The sequence below is a fragment of the Hippocampus guttulatus genome, chromosome 16, assembly GCF_054856545.1.
Source record: "Hippocampus guttulatus isolate MCC_2025c chromosome 16, RoL_Hgut_1.0, whole genome shotgun sequence".
NCBI lineage: Eukaryota > Metazoa > Chordata > Actinopteri > Syngnathiformes > Syngnathidae > Hippocampus > Hippocampus guttulatus.
In genome coordinates, this window is record NC_141276.1 from 9,973,258 (window position 1) to 9,998,257 (window position 25,000).

The 25,000-nt window shown below is 43.8% G+C and overlaps 1 protein-coding gene across 1 annotated transcript; it reads left to right on the forward strand.

The window, feature by feature from the left end:
- Positions 1-1,312: 1,312 nt before the first annotated feature.
- On the forward strand, positions 1,313-20,989 carry LOC147193043 (myosin-4-like). The gene is made up of 39 exons (XM_086134016.1): positions 1,313-1,462; positions 2,206-2,424; positions 2,900-3,043; positions 3,235-3,391; positions 3,571-3,598; positions 3,683-3,797; positions 3,874-3,966; positions 4,327-4,390; positions 4,652-4,750; positions 4,819-4,922; positions 5,018-5,156; positions 5,236-5,354; positions 5,431-5,580; positions 6,200-6,370; positions 6,765-7,071; positions 7,147-7,214; positions 7,655-7,742; positions 7,801-7,918; positions 11,803-11,926; positions 11,996-12,132; positions 12,378-12,633; positions 13,024-13,266; positions 13,350-13,526; positions 13,605-13,750; positions 14,099-14,189; positions 14,521-14,910; positions 14,982-15,108; positions 15,625-15,743; positions 15,897-16,093; positions 16,848-17,031; positions 17,428-17,593; positions 17,679-17,803; positions 17,908-18,216; positions 18,576-18,779; positions 19,251-19,376; positions 19,450-19,620; positions 19,754-19,858; positions 19,938-20,033; positions 20,097-20,989. The coding sequence occupies exons 2-39, from the start codon at positions 2,224-2,226 to the stop codon at positions 20,250-20,252; spliced, it is 5,814 nt and encodes a 1,937-aa protein (XP_085990142.1). The 5' UTR covers positions 1,313-1,462; positions 2,206-2,223; the 3' UTR covers positions 20,253-20,989.
- The last annotated feature ends 4,011 nt before the right edge of the window (positions 20,990-25,000 follow it).

Sequence of the window (25,000 nt, forward strand, 5' to 3'; positions counted from 1 at the left end):
TGCAAACATTCTCCTTTTCGACACGGAGCGCTTTGACTTCTGAACTAATCGCTGCCTTTCAAAAAGTCATTCTAACTGTCTGCAGGGTGTCTAAATCGCTTCAGTCGTTCGAACAGGCGACTCAATGGGTTCACATGCCACTCACTTGCAGTACTGCTGGGAAGTAACCAAGTACAAATACTTTGGGATTCTACTTAAGTCAATTTGTCAGACATCTGTCTGTTATTTGATTATTTTGGGATAACAAATTCTTCCATGTTTTAGTTGTTGGGTTTGTTTTTCCAAGTTGTTCCACGCAAACTAACAGGAATCTACAAATTTTAAGGTTGGCTCAATAAAGTACAATAAAGTTCATATTTTATGTTTGAGTACAAGCCTGACTAAACCAACTAAATTTCACACATTGGCTAACGAATTTTTCAAGTTAGGAGGCATCGATTCGTCCATTTTTGTGAGCCAACTTTGTTCTTGTAAAATGCAGCTCTTCAACTCAGATTAACATAGTTCCCTGATAGCCTGCCGATGAGCTGATCACTGAATTTGGTGTGTTGGAGGAGGGAAACATCTAAAATATGCAGGATGGCGGCCCTCGGGGACCGGAGTTTTGAGACCTAGGGTCAAAATGAAGCTCTTCAGTAGTTCCTTGAAACCATGATACCACAAGATGGCACCAAAGTAAGTTTATCATTTTGGTTTAAGCACGTAAAAAAAGAAAATTGGTGAGTTTTCAGCAACTAACAGAGTAGAGGTTGAGGGGAAAAAAACGGTTTACTGTCTACTGTCTACTTTTGTTTTTATCTAAAACTGACCGATTTTTCTTGATTATAACCCCATTACACAGAAAGGGGAGGGCTGCAATGGATTCATGGCAATTCAATTTCATTTTAAAAGGGTAAACTGATTTGAACCTCAGGCATGGAATAAATTAAACTCAGTCAAAGCACCACTGTGGCACAAATAATGGTGCACCGATAACAATCAGGATCTGTTAGGATGACCGATTTCTGATTGGTCAAGTGTGTATTTGACATGAGGCAGATGACCAACATGCTCAGACGATCGTCTTTGGGCGGATTAGGCCAATCAGAAGGCGACGGCATAAGCAAATAGTGAATAACCGCTGGCCACCAGGCCAGCTTCTACGTCTGGCTTTCACAGTGACGCCCCGAACGATGGCTTAATCCCTTGTGAGCCTCCCAAATGAGGCCTGTAAGCCGGCGCCCTGGAGTGTTCATTGTTTTTTAATGCGGGGTGCAGAGGGTTAAAGTGCTTAAAAGGGACACACACCGGCTAAACTTAGAGAAAAATCACATAGTTGTGCTCCAAAAATAGCAAGGGAAGGCTGACAAAGAGGTGAGGATCCCGTATAAAAGCAGCCCCGCGTGTGATCCACCGGCGACTGTCGGCAGCGCGTGGTTATCACCTTCACGACTTCTTAAAGACTTCGGCTGACATCAGTCGCGTGAGTATGACATCATATGGTTTAGATATTTTGGAGTGAAGTCGAGTTTCCTTCTCATGTGGAACAAATGGCTCTTCGAGGAATACAGTCGTCCCTCGCCATATCGCGGTTGACTTTTTGTAGATTCTTCTTTGCTTATCAGTTTCCTGCACGGACTAATGTTACTGCAGACCCAGGCACTAATAGGTGCAAGCCAGAATGGAAGAGTGTCGAGAAAACAGAGAACGTCCAGAATTTGGGTTCATTTCACACCTCGCAAGAGAAGATAGAATGCAACAACACTACTGCAAAGCACACTACACTAAATTAAACATCGCTAACTTAACACACTTTGTTAAAATGAATGGTAACCGAACTAAGGTTAAGAAAATCAACACAAAACGAGCACATTCACATACATGACACCCAGAGGCACTCACACTGGCTACCGGTGAGCCACATAGCAGCCTGTTGCTATCCAGAGCCAACAATTCTACACGTTCACTCGCTGACCCCCACGTCACTCACCAGGCTAGGCCCTGCCTTTCAAAGCACACAGATGTGCAAAGTCAAAGATGCTATGCAAGGATGTCGACCCAAAGTAGTCAAAAATAAGACCTGCAGGTGACATGCATGTTTAATCGTTGTGTTATGCTTAAATTGTAAAACTACTGGAACGCATTTCATGTTCACCCTGAAATTTCACCCGAAATCTCAAATTCTTGTGAACAGTATCTAAAACGTTTTCCCTCTTGCTGATCCAGCAAGCATCCCGAGAGAAGATGAATGACGCCGAGATGCAAGTATTTGGGGTGGCGGCCCCCTACTTGCGCAAAACTGAGCGGGAACGAATCGCGGCCCAGAACGCGCCGTTTGATGCCAAGGCGGCCGTCTTCGTGCCTGACCCCAAGCACGAGTACGCCAAGGGCAAGATCAAGAGCCAGAACGGCAGCAGCGTCACCGTGGAGATTGACGGCGGCAGGGTGGGACAATTAGGGAGTTTTAGTCCCTTCCCTAACCATGTGTTGTTTTTCAGTATATGCTATGGCACAGGTGTCAAAATCAAGGCCCGGGGACCAGATGTGGCCCGCCGCATCATTTTGAGTGGCCTGCGAAAGCAAATCAAAGATGACAACTTCCATGATGCTTGCTAAAATCTGTCTCAAAAGTTCAAATTTTCATATGTAATAAATGAGTGGCATGTTGTTAGCATTTTCTTGTTACCAAATCTCTCATAAAAGTTACTTAAACAATCATTGAATCAAACGTAATTCTTGACTTCTTTATATAGTTTCGGTATTCACGGCCCCCCAAGGGAATCAGTAATTATAATGTGGCCCGCGACAAAAATGAGTTAGACACCCCTGTGCTATGGCAACTTGTCGGTGTTTGTCAATATATGCCCTTGTTATAAAATACATTCCAGAAAGTGTCTCAAGAGTGCCTCGTTGTGTTCAGGTGGTGACAGTACACCCGGACGATCTTTGGCCCATGAACCCGCCAAAGTTCGACAAGATCGAAGACATGGCTCGTTTGACGCACCTCCACGAGCCGGCGGTGCTCTTCAATCTCAAGGAGCGATACGCCGCCTGGATGATTTATGTGAGGACGAGTGCCACATTTATTCAATATGCGGCTGAAAAGTCCATATACTAGCACACTCTTCGTCCTCACTAGTAATGGAATTCAGTGTATGAGAAATGGCCCTCAAGATGGACATCAAGAATGTCAAATTAACGCTAGTATGAGCTGCTAACAGAGTGCTCATGTTTTGTCTTCTCATTATTCTCCAGACGTATTCTGGTCTTTTCTGCGTGACCGTCAATCCCTACAAGTGGTTGCCCGTCTACAACCCCGAAGTGGTAGCAGCGTATCACGGCAGGAAGCGTCAGGAGGCCCCCCCACACATCTTCTCCATTTCAGACAATGCTTACCAATATATGTTGACAGGTGAACTCTACCAAGACACATATTGCAGACTGTACAGTGAACTCCCACTATATCATGTTTTGGCGTTTGCGGCATTACTCCATCTAAGGCATTTCACTTTGCATCTTAACGTTAGTCTAGTGGACTTTGGTTAGGTGTAATGACTTGGTTTAGTTGAACCATATCCTTTATATTTACAGATCGAGAGAATCAATCCATCCTCATCACGTGAGTTACACACAACATTGCCAATCCTCTTTTCTAAAAATGTCCCACTTGCTCACTTCTGATGGCATGCTCATTGTCTCTTAGAGGCGAATCCGGCGCGGGCAAGACGGTCAACACCAAACGAGTAATCCAGTACTTTGCAACAATTGCATCAGTGGGAGAGTCCAGCAAAAAGCAGCAACTTCCTGACAAAGTGCAGGTGAAGCCCATTGAAGTTTCCACATAGAGTAAGCATGTTCAAGAACGTGGGATGAGTTTGATGTCCTCACTGCCAGGGAACGCTAGAGGATCAAATCATCCAAGCCAATCCTCTGCTGGAAGCTTTTGGGAATGCTAAGACTGTGAGGAATGACAACTCTTCCCGATTTGTGAGCTCCGACTCCACCTGTTTCATCTGGGTCCTGTCAGAATGTGACTCTAATCTTCAATAATGACAGTAACCTTTCATTCGTCTACACTACACATATTTAATTAGTATGGAAATGTCTCTGTGCCATTTGAAATGGCATCTCTCATGCAGTTCTTTTCAACATCGAATTTATCAGTTTTGAAAAAGAGAACTATATCTAATACAAATCTATCTAAAAAAAAAATCCTTACTCCCAAAATCTGACTGTAACAACATACATTCAAATCCACACTCGAGTGGCACAGATATCTTTCCACAGATCACAAACATCACGAGCAATGACAGCAAAGCGAAATGATGATTTCAAATCTTTCTGCAGGGGAAATTTATCCGCATCCACTTTGGTACGAAGGGCAAGTTGGCATCAGCTGATATCGAAACATGTACGTTTTTGCTTTTGTTGTTGATAAAGTGGAATACAGTCAATCCCCTTTCACTGCTAGCTTAATGCTAACAAATCATGCTACACCCGCTCGTCGGGTTAACTTACAATAAATCAGCAAAGATGCTATGGTGATTCAAACCCTTCAAACAACTGCTACTTCAATACACATGGAGCACAAGCACATACAAACAGAGCATTTGGTTCAGTGGACAAAAGGAGAAACAAGTGACGTTGTTTTTTGTTCGCATGTCCGATTTAGATCTCTTGGAGAAATCCCGGGTGACCTTCCAGCTGCCGTCAGAGAGGAGCTACCACATTTTCTACCAGATCATCTCCAACAAGAAGCCTGATCTCATTAGTAAAAACTGACATTGGATGATAAGCTGCGATCGGGTGAAGATCAAGTTGCTGTTGTTTGTCTTTCAGAGATGCTGCTGATCACGTCCAATCCTTTCGACTATCCCTTCATTAGCCAAGGCGAGGTCTGCGTGCTGAGCATCAATGACGCAGATGAGCTAATGGCCACGGATGTCAGTTTGGAAACTTTCTTCTATGCACTTTTAGTCAAGCGCTAGATGTTAACCAATAGAATTGTACGGCCAAAACTTAATGCCATCTCCCTCAGAGTGCCATTGACATCCTGGGCTTCAACACAGAGGAGAAGCTTGGCATCTACAAGCTGACTGGAGCTGTGATGCATAACGGGAACATGAAGTTCAAGCAGAAGCAGCGCGAGGAACAAGCTGAACCTGACGGCACTGAGGGTAAAGTGTGACAAAGAGTTCTTCCATCACAAGAATGCCAAAAGACCATGTGATTATGGCATGTAATCTCATCCCACAGTGGCTGACAAAGTTGCCTACCTCATGGGGTTGAACTCTGCTGACCTGCTCAAGGCTCTTTGCAATCCCAGAGTGAAGGTTGGCAATGAGTATGTCACCAAAGGCCAGACGCCTCAACAGGTACAATTCTATAGGCTCTCCATGTCAAACTACAGCTACTAACCCACCTGGACCGATACCCTGCCATGGTTCTCAGGTGAACAATGCAATGGGCGCCCTGTCCAAAGCTGTGTATGAGAAGCTCTTCCTGTGGATGGTCACCAGGGTCAACCAGCAGCTTGATACCAAACTCCCGAGGCAACATTTTATTGGAGTGTTGGATATTGCAGGATTTGAAATTTTTGAGGTAACCACATACACTCTTCTGTGTAACACATCAACCACAATTCACCATGATGTCACATGTTCTTCAAGGTGGCAAAAGCCAAAACGTTTTCTAATGACACGACTAGTCAACAAACCCTTCCATGTCATCTGACCAATGCTAAGTCTTAGATAAAATGGGGGAAATGGCATTAACAAATGATGTCTTTAGTAGTACGGGGGCATCTCATATTCACAAGGGAAATTTGTTTCAAAAGCCTTCTTCTCTATAACCGTAGTTTGAACATGGGCTTTTTAAGCTGACTCCATACTTAAAAATTCAAACTGTAGAAACATCTTGAGCAAAACAAGAAGAGTCCAATTGCCGCGATTCAACCATTGCGGATCACCATGATGACGAAAGCATATCTGGCGGGTATATCTGGCGGTGCAACCCCAAAGACAACATAATTTGTCATGGATTCAGTTTCAGTTCACCAACAATGTTTTTGACCCTGATCTCTGCAGTAGCAGTCTGAATTTCTTCAGGTCAGCGTTAGTCACTCATGTTCTGCCACCTGGAAGTATCCCCTGCCTCTAATTTACAAACATTCATAATTAGCCTATTCTCATTGTTGATGAAGTACTGCTGTTGAATTCAGATGAACAGCCTGGAGCAGCTCTGCATCAACTTCACCAACGAGAAGCTTCAGCAGTTCTTCAACCACCACATGTTTGTGCTGGAGCAAGAAGAGTACACCAAGGAAGGCATCGAATGGGACTTCATTGACTTTGGCCTGGATCTGGCAGCCTGCATCGAGCTCATTGAGAAGGTCCATCACATGCTATATTTGCTGTGTAACCCTCATGACATAGTTGTTTTTTATAACCCTTTCATGCACCCTGTAACCCGATAACATGATAAGATGTCCACTGTAGTAACCACTGTATCTGAAAGGGTTAATTGTCTTACTTCCAAAGAGTCCGTTGTACGAGTGCATCCTAAATGGTCTACCAGTGCGCTGAAATGTCTTAAAAGTAAGGACAAAGAGTGTACTAGCACATCGTACTTATTTTTCATCTCCGTAAGAGAGGAAGCGCTACTGAACTGTCAAAATAAACCAAAAGCCATCTTAACTAGTGTGACCGCCAAAGTATTCCAGTAACCCCGTTACATCTACATAACAGGAACATGTCAATGAATCTTGTCAACTTTCCATCATGCAGCCCATGGGCATTTTCTCCATTTTGGAGGAGGAGTGCATGTTTCCAAAGGCCACGGACATGTCCTTCAAGAGCAAACTTTACGACCAACACCAGAGCAAGAACAGCATCTTCCAGAAGCCCAAACCTTCCAAAGGAAAGTCCGAGGCCCATTTCTCACTGATGCATTACGCCGGCACGGTGGACTACAACCTCAGTGGCTGGCTGGAGAAGAACAAGGACCCACTGAACGACACTGTGGTGCAATTGTACCAAAAAGCATCCGTTAAGCTGCTCTCTCAGCTCTTTGCAACATACGCCTCAGCGGACGGTCAGTTCTCTGTCAGTGCATCACAAAAACATTCCAACCAAAACACTCTAATTAATCACTTGTTTGTCATTGTAGCTGATGGATGCAAGAAAAGCTCCAAGAAAAAAGCTTCATCTTTCCAGACAGTCTCTGCGCTTTTCAGGGTAATATGAGTTTAGGAGAAAGACACGAGTGGAAGACAAAAAACTGATGCAGTGGTACCTTCACTTACAAATGCCCCTGTTTACAAGTTTTTCAAGTTATGAGCTGTTGCTTGGGCAATTTATTTGCTGTGTGTTGCAAGCCAAAGTTTGCATTACGAGTGAACTTCAGATTGGATGCCGCTTGAATGAAGTATAATGAAGTTTGGAGCAATTAATGTACTAAAAATGCCCTCAAAGGAGAGCCACAGTCGCCGATGCACTTTCAGGTTAGTGTTTAACAGGGTTCAAACTTGGCCACAGAATGAATTCACCTCGCAAGTCAAGGTACCGCTATAATTTGATAATCAGTTCATCTATTTTCTGTGCTGAAAATTGTTCACGAAAAATCAATTTAGTTAACCTAATCACATTTTTTTGTCTTTGTTGCTGACGTCTTGCAGGAGAATCTCAACAAGCTGATGGCCAACCTCAGGTCCACACATCCACACTTCGTCAGGTGCATCATCCCCAATGAGACAAAGACTCCTGGTAAGGACTATTAAATTTGTCAGTGTGAAGACAAGCTCACACTGGGATTGTCCCACAGGGGCGATGGACCATCATCTGGTTCTGCATCAGCTTCGCTGTAATGGTGTACTGGAAGGAATAAGGATCTGTCGGAAGGGATTTCCCAGTAGGATCCTTTATGGAGACTTCAGACAGAGGTAGCACATCTGTTCATGTGACATGATCATATACCCTCCCATTTATCGTACCTTCCACCACACAAGAGACTGTTGTTGGCGGACAGAGGCCTCACTCCCAAGCCTTTTTAACCTTTGTCGTTTTTCTCCCTTCTTCTTCTCGCGTATGAGGGCAGCTTTGCGGTGTTAAATGTCCAGACGTTGCAGCCATTGGACAGTAGATTCATTAGGTGCTGTGAGGTTCAAGTTGCCATCTGGTGGTCGATGAATGGGACAGTAGTAGAGGAGATGTTCTGCAGTTTGGAGTTCTGGTCCACAGTCGCAGAATGGTGATTCGACGAGACCCCATCGGAACATGTTGTCGTTGAAACGGCCTACCCCAGTTCTTAGGCGGTTGAGTCATACCCAGGCTTTCCGGGGTAGCGTTGAGCCAGGTGGGGGTTCGGTGTTAGGTTGGACCATGAACTGGTTGGGTCTTGCAGTATTATCCCAACTACTTCTCCACGCTTCCAGGATGTTAAAGTTGGAATCATGAAGTTCTGCAGCATGATGAGGAAAAGGGTGGCGAGATTTTAGCCTTTGGCGCTTTCCAGGTTGTACCTCGGCGATCAACTGGTTTAGGGCATGGTTTTTGTCCAGCACAGCATGTTGAGCAAGGCAGTGGGTAGCTTTTTCTCTACGTAAGCTGGCCGGGGCAATGCCTGCCAGTACTGGTAGGAACTCCGTGGGGGTGGGACGCAGACATCCGGTGATTATCCGCATGGTGTCGTTGAGGGCAACATCAATTTTCTTTGAATGGGTACTTCGGCACCACACTGGTGTTGCGTATTCAGCTGTGCTGTAAGTAAGCGCAAGAGCACTTGTACGGAGTGTGTGAGTGCTTGCACCCCAGGATGAGCCAGCTAGGCGTCTCAGCAGATTGTTTCGAGCTGTTACTTTGGCACGAAGAGCATCTATGTGCTGTTTATATGTGAGCTGTCGGTCGAGCTTCACTCCTAGGTACGTGGGGGATGGGTTATGTGGAAGTGGAGTCCCATGCAGGTAGACAGTGAGTTGGCGCTTAGATTCCATGTTGTTTAGGTGGAAAGGTGTGGTGGTAGTCTTTGCCAAGCTCAATTTAAGTCTCCACGTTCACAGGTATTTCGCTACCAATGCCATATCAGCAGTTAGTGATTCTTCCACCATGCGCGAGCTTTTGTGGGAGTAGCATAGTGCAAGATCGTCACCATATCCATATTGATGAGACTTGGTTTTGGGCATATCGCTGATATAGATGTTAAAGAGCATAGGTGAGAGGCATGATCCCTGTGGTACTCCATTTCTCAAGCGGCGGGGTCGGCTGCGTTGTCCGTCGCTGGTCTTGAGCACAAAGCTTCGGTTTGCCAGAATATTGCTCAGGAAGCGAACCATTTGCTTGTCCGGAATCATCTGGAGAAGCTCCAGTATCAGGCCTTGATGCCATACAGTGTCGTATGCCGCAGTTAGGTCAACCAAGATAACTCCAGCCTTGTTTCCCTTCTCGAAGCTATCTTCAATAGTACTGGTCAGCTTGATTATTTGCTGGGTGGTAGAGTGTCCATATCGGAAGCCAGCTTGTTCTTTAGGCAGCTGGGGGTCAACCACTGAGTCAAGTCTGGTCAGGAGAAGTTGTTCCAAGATCTTATACTCCTTGGGTCATCGGGAGGTTTATGTGGTTTCAGCAGGGAAACCACAGTAGCTTTCCGCCAGATCTTCGGTATAGACTGGTGCTTCATACAGGCTGAGAGGTATTTGCGTAGCCAGTTCATGCATTTTGGGCCACAGTATTTCAAGAACTCAGATGGAATATTATCAGGGCCCTGAGCTTTGCCAGTCTTGATCTGTTTGATGACAGAGGTTAGCTCTTTGGTGGAAAAGGGAGCTGAGAGGAAGCCATCAACGCTTGGAGCATTCCATAATCTGGTGCATTCTTGTTTCACTCTGAGGTCATGGACTTTGTCAGCCTCTTTATACTTTCCATTAGCTAATAGCTGATGTGCAATCGAGTTGGCAGTGACAGGGCAGCGTTTGGGTTGAGAGCTGCGTCCTGTGAGGCGATTGAAGGTCTTCCAAGCTACTCTGCTGGAGTGAGTGAAGTCTATGCTTTGGACCGTGTCTTCCCAATGTTTCTTACGGTTCGCATCGAGGCATTGCACTAGGTCGGTGGAAGTCTTGGTTGCTTCTTCACTGGTTGCGGCAGACAGGAAGTCTTTGTAGTGGCTGTCACACTCCTCGTCCCATGTTGGTATGAATTGGTGACGGTAACCGCGTGGGATAGTTCTTTTTGCGGCTTTGTATAGGGTTTTACAGAACGACATATAAGACGTATTCAGGTCTGCTGATGTTGGGTCTGGTAGGTGACAGATATTGTTATCAGCTAAGCGCCTGAATTTAGGCCAGTTGGCTTTTCGAAAGTTCCATCTCTTCACAGCTTTGCTTGGTGTTGGCCTGATTGGATTAGCCGGGAGTATGAGTGGTGGTCTATGCTGTGACTTAGGAAACGGACTGAGGATCAACCGCTCTGGAATGGGTCCATTAATGTTGGCAAAAGCCAAGTCCGGGTTAGTTGTTGTGTTCCATCTTCTGGAGTAGAAGCTGTCCGGTTGTTTTGGATCGTAGAGCAGTTGCAAGCCAGCAGCCGAGGCCCAGCTTTCAAGTGTTTCACCATCTGGATTAGTGGTTTGGTAGCCCCATGTGGTGCTATGGGAATTGAAATCTCCGCTATATATGCAAGGAGAGGCAAAGGCAGGGATGGAATTGCCTTGCAGTTTTGTGCTTGGTGGTTTATACACATTGACTACGGTGGTGCCTTCAATTTCCGTTGCCGTCCATTCCACTTCACCGTCACTTTGTGATGAGTTGATCGGGTTCCAGGTGGCAGAGTTCTTCACAAAAGTGGCTATTCCATGTATGCTGCTGTTGGTGCAGGCAGCCAGGTTGTAACCAGAGATCTGGAGTTTGGATTGATCCAGTGAGTGGGTTTCTTGCAGGAGGATTGCTGTTGCATTGTGCTTTTCCATAAGGTGTTCTATGATTGCACATTTTGCTTTAGTAAGGCCTTCCACATTTAGCTGCATTATTGTCACTCCGGCCCATGCAACAGATGGATTTGCATGCCCTGATAGGGGCACGTGCTCTGGGCCGGTTCTTCTCACAGCACTCCGGGGCCGAGGGTTTATCCTTTTACCACCCCGGAGGGGGTTGCTGTCTCTGATTGTTGACATTCGCTCTACAGATTTGTAGATTACCAGGGCTCACCACGTGGAGGTTGTCAACGTGAGCCCTGTTTTTTCTCCCAAAACAGTGATACCATTCATGGTCGGGCGTGCCTTGAACTTAGGATATAAATAGTTATGTTTCCACAGCACCAATCAGGCTAGATTTGTCCTATATGGGCTATATGCATGAATTGAATAAGCCATTCGGCAAGCCCCCTCGCTGCCCATCTTTAAAACTTGTCTCAAAATTAATTTGTATTCTTTGGCTTTTGACTCCGCATGACTCAGACTTAATCTTAGTTTTACTGTTTTGCGCTTTCTACTGTCTTTGTCATTAATTTATTGTTTATTGTTGTATATATGATATTTGCTCGATATACAGCACTTGGTATACAGCGGTGGTTGTTTTAAAGTGCTCTATAAATACAGTTGAGTTGGGGAGCAAAACAGTTACAATTGATTCATTGCACTGAGAATAGAACACAGACAATAAAAAATGAGTACACCTTTTTAGGGGTGCATCACCATTATGGATTTTTGCTATTCGCAGAAGGGCTGGGTCCTCTGCAAATAGCGGGTAAACACTGTACTGTAAAATCTCATGAAAAACAATCACGAAAACCTAAAAGCTCTGATATAGTGAGGGTTTTCACTGTACTTTTATGGCAGGTACAGGATTCTTAATGCCAGCGCCATCCCTGAGGGACAGTTCATGGACAGTAAGAAGGCCTCCGAGAAACTGCTGTCTTCCATTGACGTGGATCACGCCCAGTACAGATTTGGACACACAAAGGTACTCATCCAAAAACTTTGCTAGTGGTTATTCTTTTGATCCAGTGATGATGCTCCAAGCTTCCTACAGGTCTTCTTCAAAGTGGGCCTTCTAGGTCTTCTTGAAGAGATGAGGGATGAGCGCCTGGCGGTCTTGATGACCCGCCTCCAGGCTGTGGCCAGAGGTTACGTCACCAGGTTGATGCTCAAGGAGATGGCAAAGAAAAGGTCTTTGAGAGAGACTCATTTCCCTGCTTATAAAAGTATTTGAAAGTGACAACAGAAAAATCTGATCCAATAATGGTCACAGTGTGTCTTCAACTTCAACTGAGACCATTTGTGAATGCTGCTCCCCAAACGGCCACAATCTATAAACCTTGACCCTTACTGATGTAATAGTTAATGTTCATATCGATCCATGTAAAAAGTTTCAATTTTTTGCTCCTAAAATGTCCACGGTCTGCACTCTCCAGAGACTCCATTTTCATCGTCCAGTACAATATCCGCTCATTCATGAACGTGAAGAACTGGCCTTGGATGAGGCTCTTTTTCAAGATCAAACCTCTGCTGCGGTGCGCCGAGGCCGAGAAGGAGATGCAGAGTGCAAGAGAGGAAGTTTCACGCCTCAAGGAGGACTTGGCTAGGTCTGAGGCTCGTAGGAAAGAGCTGGAGGAGAAAACTGTGGGGCTCGTCCAGGAAAAAAATGACCTTCACCTTCAAATCCAAGCAGTATGTCAACACACAGTGATCATTTTGGGAAGCATCTTAAGTCAAACTCTTGAAGCTAGTGGAGGTTGACAGCAGAGCTGGGAGACTCCAGTCACATGACCCGCCTACGTTCAGACTTAAAGTTGCAAAATTTTAGGATTCGGGGCTTGCGAATGTAAAACCATAAGAAATACCTCCCTTCACTTTGAATGTGCACCTGAGAAAGATTGTATGACTTGATTTATGACTTGCTTGGTATTTCGTGTGGACTGCTCTTAACTTGCTTATTTTTTGTCATAGTAACTTAGGACTTGTTTAAAACTTACAAAGTCATACTGGAAGTCACTTCCTCCCAACTCTGGTCGACAGTCACGCAAACAACATAAAGTCCAACTAAATCTCGCATCGCAGGAACGGGAGAACCTGTGTGATGCTGAGGAGAGGTGTGAAGGTCTGATCAAAAGCAAGATTCATCTGGAAGCTAAAGTCAAAGAATTCTCAGAGAGGTTGGAAGAGGAAGAGGAGGTCAATGCGGACATTACAGCAAGGAGCCGAAAACTCGAGGAAGAAACTTCTCTGCTCAAACGGGACATTGATGATCTGGAGCTGATCATTGCCAAAGTCGAGAGGGAGAAACATGCCATTGAAAATAAGGTTACCAATACCACCGAAACACCACTGGAAAACACATCTTCCATGAAGCTTGCAGCTCAGACATTTCTTCTTCTGTTTTATAGATCAAGAACTTGATGGAGGAGGTAACCATGCTGGAAGAGAACCTGATGAAGTCCTCCAAGGAGTATAAAGCCCTGCAGGAGGTTCACGAGCAGATACGTCAAGACCTCCAGGCTGAGGAGGATAAAGTCAACATTCTGATGAAGACAAAGATTAGGTTGGAGCAACAGGTTGACAATGTAGGTTTCACACAAATTCTGCAGGTCTGCTCCTTGTTGGTGTCTCAATGAGGTGCAGATTAGTTTATTCTCCATCAGCTGGAGGGCTCACTGGAGCAGGAGAAGAAAGTGAGAGCTGACATAGAGAGATCCAGGAGAAAGCTGGAGGGCGACCTGAAGCTGAGTCAGGAGAATGTCATGGACTTGGAGAATGAGAGGCAGCAGATGGAGGACAGACTCAATAAGTACAGTGTCTCATACAGTATTCTTTATTATGAGAAGGAAGCTCTTGAGATATGCTCTCTCATTTTTGAGGGGATCCTCCAGATAACAACGTACAAAAAGGTCACAAATATCGTATTAAGGGTCACTGAGCTTTAAACATGCATACTAGGGGTGATATCTGACAATAACCACATTTTTAGCAAAGACAGTATTTTTAAATAAATGAAATGAACATTTCTTGGTAAATTATTTTATAAGTAAAGACATGAGAGAAATGAACTGCATGTGCTGCTAGCAAAGCTAAACCAGTTGCGCACATGCCAGAGTCAGCTCCTTGCTGAAAAAAACTCAAGTCTTTTATTTTTCAGAAAGGATTTGGTAATCACAAACCTGCAGAACAAAGTGGAGGATGAGCAAGCCCTCGCCACTCAGCTGCAAAAGCAGATAAAAGAGCTCCAGGTGTGACTGCAAACAGTACACAAATAATGCTCACAAAAAGGTTGGGATATTAGGGGTGACATTTAAGGATGCATCTAAAGTGCACGATGACATTGACAGGTGCACCTAATTTGACCAGCTTTTGCATGAATGTCAAATTAAAGACCACGTGGAGCAACAAATACTGAAACATTGAACAAGCTGTACATTCAAAGGTTAAGAGGTCGAACAAATGTTACATCTTATCAACATTTTAATTTCACCCCGTACCTCATATTCCAAACTTGTTGTGAGTTGTGTCTTCTACAAGTGTTCATAATTGATTTAAGAGTAGACAAAATCTTTTCCTTAGGCTCGCATCGAGGAGCTGGAGGAAGAAACAGAATCAGAACGCTCCACCAGGGCTAAAATGGAGAAGCAGAGTTCGGATCTCTGCAGGGAGCTGGAGGAGATCAGCGAGAGGCTGGAGGAGGCCGGAGGAGCGACCACCACTCAGGTGGAGATGAACAAGAAGCGTGAAACTGAGTTCCAGAGGCTCCGGCGTGACCTGGAGGAGGCCACCCTACAGCATGAAGCTGTCACTGCGGCTCTGCGCAAGAAACAGGCGGATACAGTCGCACAGCTCGGAGAACAGATTGACAATCTGCAGAGAATCAAACAAAAGCTGGAGAAGGACAAAAGTGAACTGAAGATGGAGGTTGAGGACATGGCAAGCCACATGGAGAGTGTTGTGAAAAGCAAGGTAAGCGACGGGGAGGAGGGTTGTGAAACGTTTCCTGTGCTAGAAGATGCTCACAAAGTCAAATATTCCAGTCCAACATGGAGAAAACCTGCCGCAACCTTGAAGAGCAAAGTAGCGAGTACAAGACCAAGGTGGATGAAACCCAGAGAGCACTCAGCGACTATGCCATCACCAACGCACGATTGCTGACAGAGAATGGTCAGTTTATGGCACAGGTGACAGAAGTATTCAGAAAAGTACAGATACTTGGGTTAAAAAAAAAAAGAAACCCTCTGGTAAAAGTATTGATTCAGCACCGACACTTACTCGCTTTTTGTACTTCAGCTAAATGAATAAATGCATTACTTTAGCACCATTTTGGTGCCAAGCAACTATGTTGAAGTGAGGTGAGGGTTTTCATTTAGCTTTGCCCCCATATTGTAGCATCTATAGGCAATTATAAAACTTTTTGTGGGGGGACTGAATTACTTGCGGTTGACCTTCCCTCTCTCTATTTGCGTCTTCTTTTTGTTGTGTCATCATCCACGCAGGATGAAGAAAGTAACAAGCCCATTTTGACATTGCGAAATAAGGAGTAGAAAGTATGAGTAACTGTTCAAATAAACTAAATGTTTGTCAGAAAAATAAATACTCAAGTAAACTGCAGATACTTGAAAAAACTAATTTAGTAATAAGTACAGAATCCAAGTTGTGTTTTTTTGGATGTTTTGGTAGGTGAACTTTCTCGGCTCTTGCAAGAGAAGGAAACTGTGCTTAACCTGATGAACAGAAGCAAAGCAGCCAGCAGTCAACAGATTCAAGAGCTCAAGAGACTTCTGGATGAAGAAATTAAGGTCTGTCATACGGTGGTTCAGTTGTGTTTTATTTTGGGCGGGCTGAACCAAGGTAATGGCATTTCAATTTCTTTCAATGGTCAAAATTGAAAAAGTTAAGCACTTGATCATGGAACAAATTAAACTGAGAAGTCAAGGTATCATTTTTTCCAGGAAAAAAATGCCCTGGCACACAGTTGTCAGTCTTCCCGCCACGACTGCGAGCTTCTGAGGGAACAATATGAGGAGGAACAAGAAGCGAAAACCGAACTGCAGCGCTACCTCTCCAAGGCCAACAGTGACGTGGCCCATTGGAGAAGCAAATACGAGACAGACGCCATACAGCGCACCGAAGAACTGGAGGAAGCCAAGTAAGGACCAGGCTTTACTTTTTCAAAGAATGTTAGGCTCTGACTTACACACTGCATTGTTGGCAGTGAGTCACATTTGTTTCCAGTCGGGGTTGGACTCAGCCACATCTGCCCTTTGTCAACAATTCTGATCATGATCCTTATGGACAGAACTTAAAGGTGCAACCAAGGCGCTGAATGGGTCCGGTTTGATGGCCTTAGTATTATGTATTTTCATTTTTTGTGTGGATGATATGGTTTTGCTTGCTTCATCCAGCCGTTAACTTCAACTCTCGCTGGAGTGGTTCGCAACTGAGTGTGAAGCAGATGGAATGAGTACCAACATTTCCAAATCTAAGACCATGGTCCTCAGTCAGAAAAGGGTGAAACGTCCTCTCTGGGATGGTGATGAGACACTGCCCGAAGTGGAGGAGTTGAAGTATTAGCAAGTGAAGAAGGGGGAGATTGACAGGTGCATTAGAGCAGCATTTGTAGTACTGCCAACTGCATTGGTCTGTCACGGTGAAGAAGCAGCTGAGCCAAAAGGCACAGCTCACGATTTTACCAGTCGATTCATGTTCCCACCCTCACCTATGACCAAAAGCTGTGGGTTGTAACCGCAAAAACAAGAACATGGACCCAAACTGCTAAAATTAGTTTCCTGTGCATGTTGCCTGGGGCTCTCTAACCCAGGATTAGAGTAAGAAAATGGATGGATGAATGGATGGATTAATGCTTGGCTGTTCCTCTCCAACTATTCCTGCATGATCTACAGGAAGAGACTGGTCCAGCGGCTGCAGGAATCTGAGGAGTCGACAGAGATGGCAAATGCGAAAAGTGCATCCCTGGAGAAGACCAAGCAGAGGCTGCAGGTTGAGGTGGAGGACCTGGTTGTGGAGCTGGAAAGGGCAAATGCAGCCAATGCTACCTTGGATCAGAAACAGAGAAGTTTTGACAAGGTATGTGGCCTTCTGGGGTGATGAAAACGTAAGTGACAGACCTGGGTCTATAGTTAAGCTTTTTTTTCTGTTACCTTCTTACTTCTTGTTCTTTCGCATGAGATAATCTTTGGAGGAGGGATGTCAGGGCATTATTGGAAGATGAATATTAGTGATCGTGTGAAGCTCCTCTGTTTAGAAAGGACCTCTCCAGTTTGACATGCAGTAGATGGTTTGTTTCACACCTCTTTTAAGCCATTGGTCTTTTTTGTGAATTTCAAGATTGCTGTCCTCAAAGGATTATCCGTTCTTTCTGATAGGCCGTAGGGAAACTCCTAAACACCAACAATTTACAAAGAGATCAGTTGCCTCCATTCAACCTTTGCGGATAAGGCTGGTTAATTCCTAATGTTGTAGGTCCTGTCTGACTGGAAGCAGAAGTGTGAGGAGAGTCAGTCAGATCTGGAAGTGTCTCAGAGAGAATCCAGAGCACTGAGCACCGAACTCTTCAAACTAAAGAATTCATACGAAGAGGCTTTAGAGCAGCTGGAGAGCATGAAGCGAGATAATAAAAACCTTCAACGTAAGAATGAAACACAACCGCAGAATCATGTCATTCTTTTGTGTTGTGGAGATGTAGGGACATTTACTCTTATTCTATCACTAAGAGGAGATCTCAGACATCAGCGAGAACATTGGACAGTCGACAAAAATAATGCACCAACTGGAGAAAGTTGCAAAGCAAGCTGAGCACGAGAAGAAAGACACTCAGACAGCACTCGAAGAGGTTGAGGTTTGTGGTTCCTTTTTCACTTTTAAGTTGAATCAGTACTATTTACCACTCTTTCTTTTTACACCAGAATGTGTGATTTGACTTAGCATCTGTTCTTCCTGTAGTCCTCTCTGGAACACGAGGAGACCAAAATCCTTCACCTTCAAATGGAGATGAACCAGATCAAGTCAGAGGTTGACAGAAAAATGGTAGAGAAAGATGAAGAGATGGACCAGATGAAGAGGAACCACCAGAGAACCGTGGACACCCTGCAGAGTGCCCTGGAAGCCGAGACACGCAGCCGCAATGACGCCCTGCGGCTGAAGAAGAAGATGGAAGGGGACATAAACGAGATGGAGATTCAGCTCAGCCATGTGAACCGACAAGCTTCTGAGGCCACGAAACAAATAAGGAACTTGCAAACCCAGTTGAAGGTGTGAATGACAGTTTTGCTCACAGAAACACAAATAGAGTGGCACTTAGACTGATGAGTTGAATCCGTTCCATAACTCCTTTTCACCATTGAAATCAATTTACATGTAACTGCCATTGTAGTGATCTAAAACTATTTATAGAGGTTAGGGACCAAGTTCTGCAGCGAATAGCAATAATCTCAGACTGTCGTGTATCTGAACTTCGCTCATAACTCAATGGTTGCTTATATGTGTGAATTTTTGGCTCACAACAAATTGACCAAGCAATGCCTCCAAAAACTCATAAATTGGGCTGCTTGTTAGTCAAGGTAACACCACATTCAATGACTCGGCTGAGTAAATTATTGTGTATGCTCAAGGACACGCAAGTCCACCTGGATGATGCTCTCCACAGTCAGGAGGACATCAAGGACCAACTGGCCATCACAGAACGCCGTAACAGCCTGATGACAGCAGAGATGGAGGAGGCGATGGCGGCTTTGGAGCAGGCAGAGAGAAGTCGCAAACTGGCTGAGCAGGAATTGCGGGAGATTAGCGAGAGGACTCAGTTGCTACAGTCACAGGTGAGGGCACCAGACATTTATCTTCAATACTTGTAGTCACGTATTCACTTATGTCTACACCCACAAAAACCTCTTGAGGTACTGATGCTCAATTGTTAGGTGATGTTAAAATGTCAACAGCATAATAGAGAGGACTTTTTAAATATCATTTTTAACAGATTCAAGAAATCTATTGGTCCAATGATTGTCCTTTACTTCCCTTGGGACGAGAACCTTATCTTGGGACAAGTACTTTATTCGGAGTTAGAATCTTCTCTTGGGATAAGAACCTGGTCTCAGGAATAGAACCTTCATTTGGCAGTTGCCCATTCTCTCAAGACAAGATCTTTCTCAGAAAGAGAAGAAACTTGTCTCAGGACTGTTTGATTCATGAAAATTTCCAAGGACTCCACTTAATCTCACCTCAAAGCCAGTATCCATAATTTTTTTGTGAGTGGTGTAAGTAGAAGTCTGACCAATGTTATGATGCAGAATGCAGTTCTCCTAAACTCAAAAAGGAAGATGGAGAGCGAGCTGGCTCAGCTGCAATCAGAGATGGAGGACACAGTCCAGGAAGCAAAGAACACTGATGAGAAGGCCAAGAAAGCCTTCGCAGATGTACAGTAAATGTCGCCGTCCTTCTGACATTGGCGCCAGGATATGATTTACAGCCGGCAATCACTTCACACAGGCTGCCATGATGGCTGAGGACCTCAAGAAGGAGCAGGACACCATCGCGCACTTGGAGAGGATGAAGAAGAACCTGGAGGTGACGGTCAAGGACCTGCAGCAGCGTCTGGATGAGGCTGAAAGTCTTGCCATGAAAGGCGGGAAGAAAGCACTCCAGAAGATGGAGAACCGGGTAAGAAAATTGATACCACAAAAAAACAAACATAACAAAACAACAAAGTATAGTGGACTGTATTTGGGTGGAGAACCTATCACCCATTATTTGCAGCCAAAATACAACACAGATGAATGACTTTTTCTTTCAGGTCCACGAGTTGGAAAAGGAATTGGAGGCGGAGCAGAAACGTGGTGGCGAGGCCCTGAAAGGAGTCCGCAAATATGAGCGCAAGATTAAAGAGCTGACATTTCGGGTCAGAAGGTCACCTAGTATGTCGAGTGGTAGGTCCAAAAAAACTTAATAATTGTCATAATCTTCCTCATCTGTTCTAGGCAGAAGAGGAGAAGAAGAACGTGGACAGACTGCAGGATCTGGTTGACAAGCTGCAGCTGAAAGTCAAAGCATACAAACGGCAGAGTGAGGAGGCGGTGAGTGGTCGTACTTCTCCTTAAACACAGAGTGTGAATACTTCTGCCACTTCTGGTCTTTAGGAGGAACAAACCAGCGTCCAGCAGGCCAAGTTCCGAAAGGTGCAGCGCGAGCTGGAGGTGGCTGAGGAACGAGCAGACGTCGCCGAGTCGCAGTTGAATAAACTACGAGCAAAGAGCCGCGACATTGTCGGGAAAGTGGAGGAAAAAGATGCCTGATGTGCTAACTTTACCCAAATACAGGCCGAAACTGGCGTGTAAGCCGTGGTAATTGACTTACTTGAGTTTTTGAAGTCACGAGACGCATATTGGTTGACTTTCTTTGCTTTGTTTTGCAAGCTAAATTTTGATTTACAAGTGAGCATCAGGTACATTGCTGCATGAGGGAGGTGACAAGAAATGGAACAGTGAAGGTCCTGTAATGCCACGCATGTGGGCAAGACGCAACAAACCCCAGTGCAGCTCTGCTTACCTTTTGACATGCTCGTGTTACACACCGTGTAAAATGGCTATGTGCAAACGCTTGTTATGTAAATGAGTAGACTTCATAAACGTTAGCAAAATTAAGACAGGCTCGCTCACAGACACATTTCCAAAAATGGTCTGATAACTAAAGATTTACTTGGTTGCTTAATTTTCACACTTTCACAAGTCCGGACACAACTGCTGCACATACAAAAGTCACCTTTAGATATTATGTCCCCTGCAAGGCATTCAGATTGATACTGTATTTATCTCAGTACACCGGCCATGTCAGAAAAGTTATCTGTCGCGAAATTGTCAGCAGATTAAAATGTTCATTTTTGATGTGGGTGTAGTTTGCAGTGGTTGATGTATTTGTTTCTGCAATGGTACAAACTACAAAAGCAAACGTGTTAATCATCCTTGTGCTCTCTACATTGAATAGACTCCACAAAGATGGAGATATTTTGCTAGTGTTTATCTCCAATAAAGACTTTTACGGTGTACCAAGACTCTTGATATAACTGCCACTATATTGTTCTCTCTCTTCCTCCAAAGAGGCGCAGAATGCTGGCTTCAAGCTCTTTATTTCTTACTTCCAATTGAAGTGTGCTGGAAAACTATCATATATAACAGCAGTGTACTAAGATCTGTATACTGAAACACCAGCGTAAGGTCTACGAGCTAAATGCTAACATAATGTAATCATGTTCCATTTTGTGCTATTTCAGTTGATTTTTTTTCATGAATGTGACAGCATCTGAAACTGAAGAAATTTCAATGAGTCAAATTGGAGAACTCATGGGAACTAAGAACCGTACGAGCTTAATGGTGGATGTTTTCTACTGAAGCCTGACAGAGAAGGACTTCCCAATGTGGCAGACCAAACAAAACAAAAGGGTGGATGAAATACGTTGAGAAATAATCAAGTTATACTGTTTCACTCTAATTTGAAGGTGTTTTTGGTCAGGATTTTTGACAGACGATATGAGACAAAACATTCCCCAAAAGGCAAATTTTCATCCAAGCTTCAAAATTCTTGGGCGTTGCACTTTGTTTGGTAATTCTAACCATCATTTTAGGCAAATCATGTCACAACGTTGCTATTTTAACCCACGTGGAACAGCAACACATACAAACAACACAAATAATAATACTTAACAAACATAGCGAAGGGCAGCTTAAAAAGGGATTACTTCAGGTGAATTTAGGAATATGTGCCATCGCAGCATCATTAACACTATGTCTCAAGTACCAAAATGAAAGCGTGTGAGGAATCCCAGACGAAGAGTTAAAGTTACGGCCCAGCACCTGTGTCTGTCAGCGGGGAGCTGATGAGCGAGTGGCGACTGATGTTAACGTCCGAGATGAACAAGTAGAGGACAGATGCCGTCGAGTGACCTGTCAGCGTGCTCGCTGATGTCAGTTGGGCAGGAGTAAGAACAGGCTGAAAGGCCTGGTGACCCCACGAGCGGACGCGCAAACTTAAATGAAGTTGTTGGTTTTGTGGTGAAGTACCGCTTCCAGTACGTTTGTGGACGTTAGATTTTTTTTTCATCCTGCACATAGCACATTTGAGAAGGGTTCAATTTTGTACAGTATTAATGGCTTCTACAATTGCAACGTCATAGTAGTGCTAGAGTTGGATTACGGCGAGGAAGTCCGCACTGAAGTCCCAGGAACCAAATGGAGGGGCCACCACTGTTGTTCACACTTGTGGTCCTCACCTTGTATTCCTCACCGCCAAGAGCTTAAGTTTCCTACACTCTCCCCGGCTAAATGTGGCCCACATGTGTTCTTAGCCGACACGCCGTCACCCACTAACTTGGAAACAAGGCGGGCTGCTAACCTTGGCCCAGGGTTGCAACAAGAAGTCATTCAAGTAGACTATAATGAAGTCTTTCCCAAGATTTATTCATCCAGTGCGCCTATCTGACATCGGAAGACTCCCACAGCACAACACCCAAACAAATAACACGAAAAGTATATTCAAAGGTTTTTAGTAACTTACTTTACTCGTACAGTGGACCCCCCCACAAACTCGTGGTTCGGCACCCATACATTAAGTTATTCATTGATGGAGTTTTTTTTTCCAATTTAAATGGTTTTTTATTTTTTTTTTACTTTTACCATGGCAAAGGTTCTCATTTTGTATTTGTGTGTTCAAAGTGTGTTGGGTAACAGTCGTCTGAAAGTGCATCTGCTATGGTGGCACTCACCATTATTCAACACAAAGCAACTAAATTGATCAACCAAGCACCAATAATAATTAACCCCTCAAGGGACAGCGGTTACTAGAGTGGACAGCTATTCAAATGTTGTTTTCTCTTATATTAATTAATCTTAATGTCACACTTGTTCATCAACCACTACAATGGCCTGATGGGTGTTGCCATCCAAGACGATAATTTTTTTTCATGCCTAAAGTCTCATAAAAAATCCTAGGTTAGCATTATTTGTGCATGGAAAGGTTAATAAACGATATCTGCTCATAAATCATCCTGTTTTTTTTTTAGGTGGTGGTGAGGCCTGTAGTGTACTTATTGGCTGAAGCCATCATCGGGTCTTGAAATGCCTCTGACCTTGGTTTTTACCCTAGACTCAAAGACCACCTGCTTTCTTGGATTTAGAGGCCTTAGCTTACGGCAGTGGTCACAATGACAATTATGCGTTCTCCCAAAACGAACACCACAAAGTCAAACATTGGAACACAACCACTGGCAACTAGCGCAAGGGTAAGATTTTCGCGATTTTGCTCTGAAAATAAAATAAGCTTACTTTTTGAAATAGGTGCACTTTTTCCTTTTACAAAAAAAAATAAAATAAAAAATCACTTTCTGAAACTAAGAGTAAATAGAGAAACATTTGAAAAGTGTCCATCAGATTTGCAGTTTAGCACTGCTGACTCAAAGGTGGCCGCTTTTGTCCTATTGAAACCCATCAAAACTATTTTGTAATTCACTGGAATGAATCATAAAATTTGGAGAAAATGGGTTTCGGTCGGGACTTAGAACTTTTAATTAATTTTTTTGTTTGTACTTCATTGAGTTTTGGAGAAGAAAGTCAGACACAAGTACAAAACAAGGAACACTCACAAGGAGCATGAAACAGACACAAAAACTGAATTTGCTCCGTGGTAAACAGCTCGAGGCCACACTCTCAAAGGCACACATTATTATTGCATTGTGTTTTGCGCATAACTACACTTCACAAAAGCAGTTTCTTTCTTTACATTCCATTTCGTTAGGTTTTTCTATTTGTGCGCAACAGAGGGAGTTGACACTGGACTTCACAGGATGCCTCGTGGCATTTTGTGAAGCACTGTTCAGAATTACGCTTTGGTGGTCATTTTGCTTGTACTGTGAGTGAGGTTAAGTGTTGTACTTTGTATTTTTTCCACTGTGTAAAAAAAAATAAAAATAAAAAATTAGACAGCTAAATTACTATTACAAAAACCTGAAAAAAACCCTGTTTTTAGGGAGGTGACTGGAAAGGATTTGACTGGCATTTCAATGGGTAACAGGAATTTGATATAAGGAATATATTAAAGCCAAGATATCAATGAAGTAGCCCATGACAGCAGCGAGTGGACATAAAAATAGAGGTGAAGCATCATCACCTGTTGCCAAAGACGTCTTGCTGTTAAGATCCCGGAAGAACCATTTTAAGATGGCTAAGATGGGTAATGCGGCCGGATTGACATTAGAAAAGTCACATTGCCAAGTTTGGGATGTCTGCTTTGGCGTGTCCTGCACATGATGCCGATAAAAGAAACCACCTGCTTTCCACTCATTGACTCACACTGAAGCTTCTCATTCAGACCGGTGACCCAAAGTACAGCTGACTGCATCCCTCTGACACTTAGGTGAGTTGATTCGAAACCTCAGTTGGGGGGGTCTGGATTTTACTTGGGCATTTATTTTTCGGACGACTTATTTTTACTTCCTGTTCTTCTACAAAGATATTAGTACTTTCTAATCCCTTTTTTTTTTAAGTCAAAAGAGGCTCTTTACTTTTTTTTCAACTTCTCTGGGTGACGACACGGCGTAAAAGGTGTTAATTGCAAAGTTCAATGCTTCCATGTCATTTGTATTAGTTCTTTTCAGTTTCAATTCAGTTTCAGTTTCGCAATCGAAAAGTAAAAAAACTCATTTTGTGATTTTTGGTCAAATTGAACCCAAAAGATGAAAAACTACCTGACTTTATTTCATTTTTTAAGTAATGCTGCTGGACTGACCCTTTTTAAAATAGCCAACTGAATATCAAAATCAAACCCAGTCCGGTGGCCTGTTTTTCAGTTTCGTATGAATGAAATCAGCCAGTTGTTTGATATTTTGCACTACAATGAAAAGCAAATGATTCACACATAGATTGAAGTCAAACAAGGTTGAAATCTTGGGGGTCTTAAAATAAAGAAAAAAGGAGAGCAGCAACATAGAGGAATGTTAGTTCGAGAACATTAACGACCAAGATGCAAAGCTATGGGAACACATTATGATAGCCTT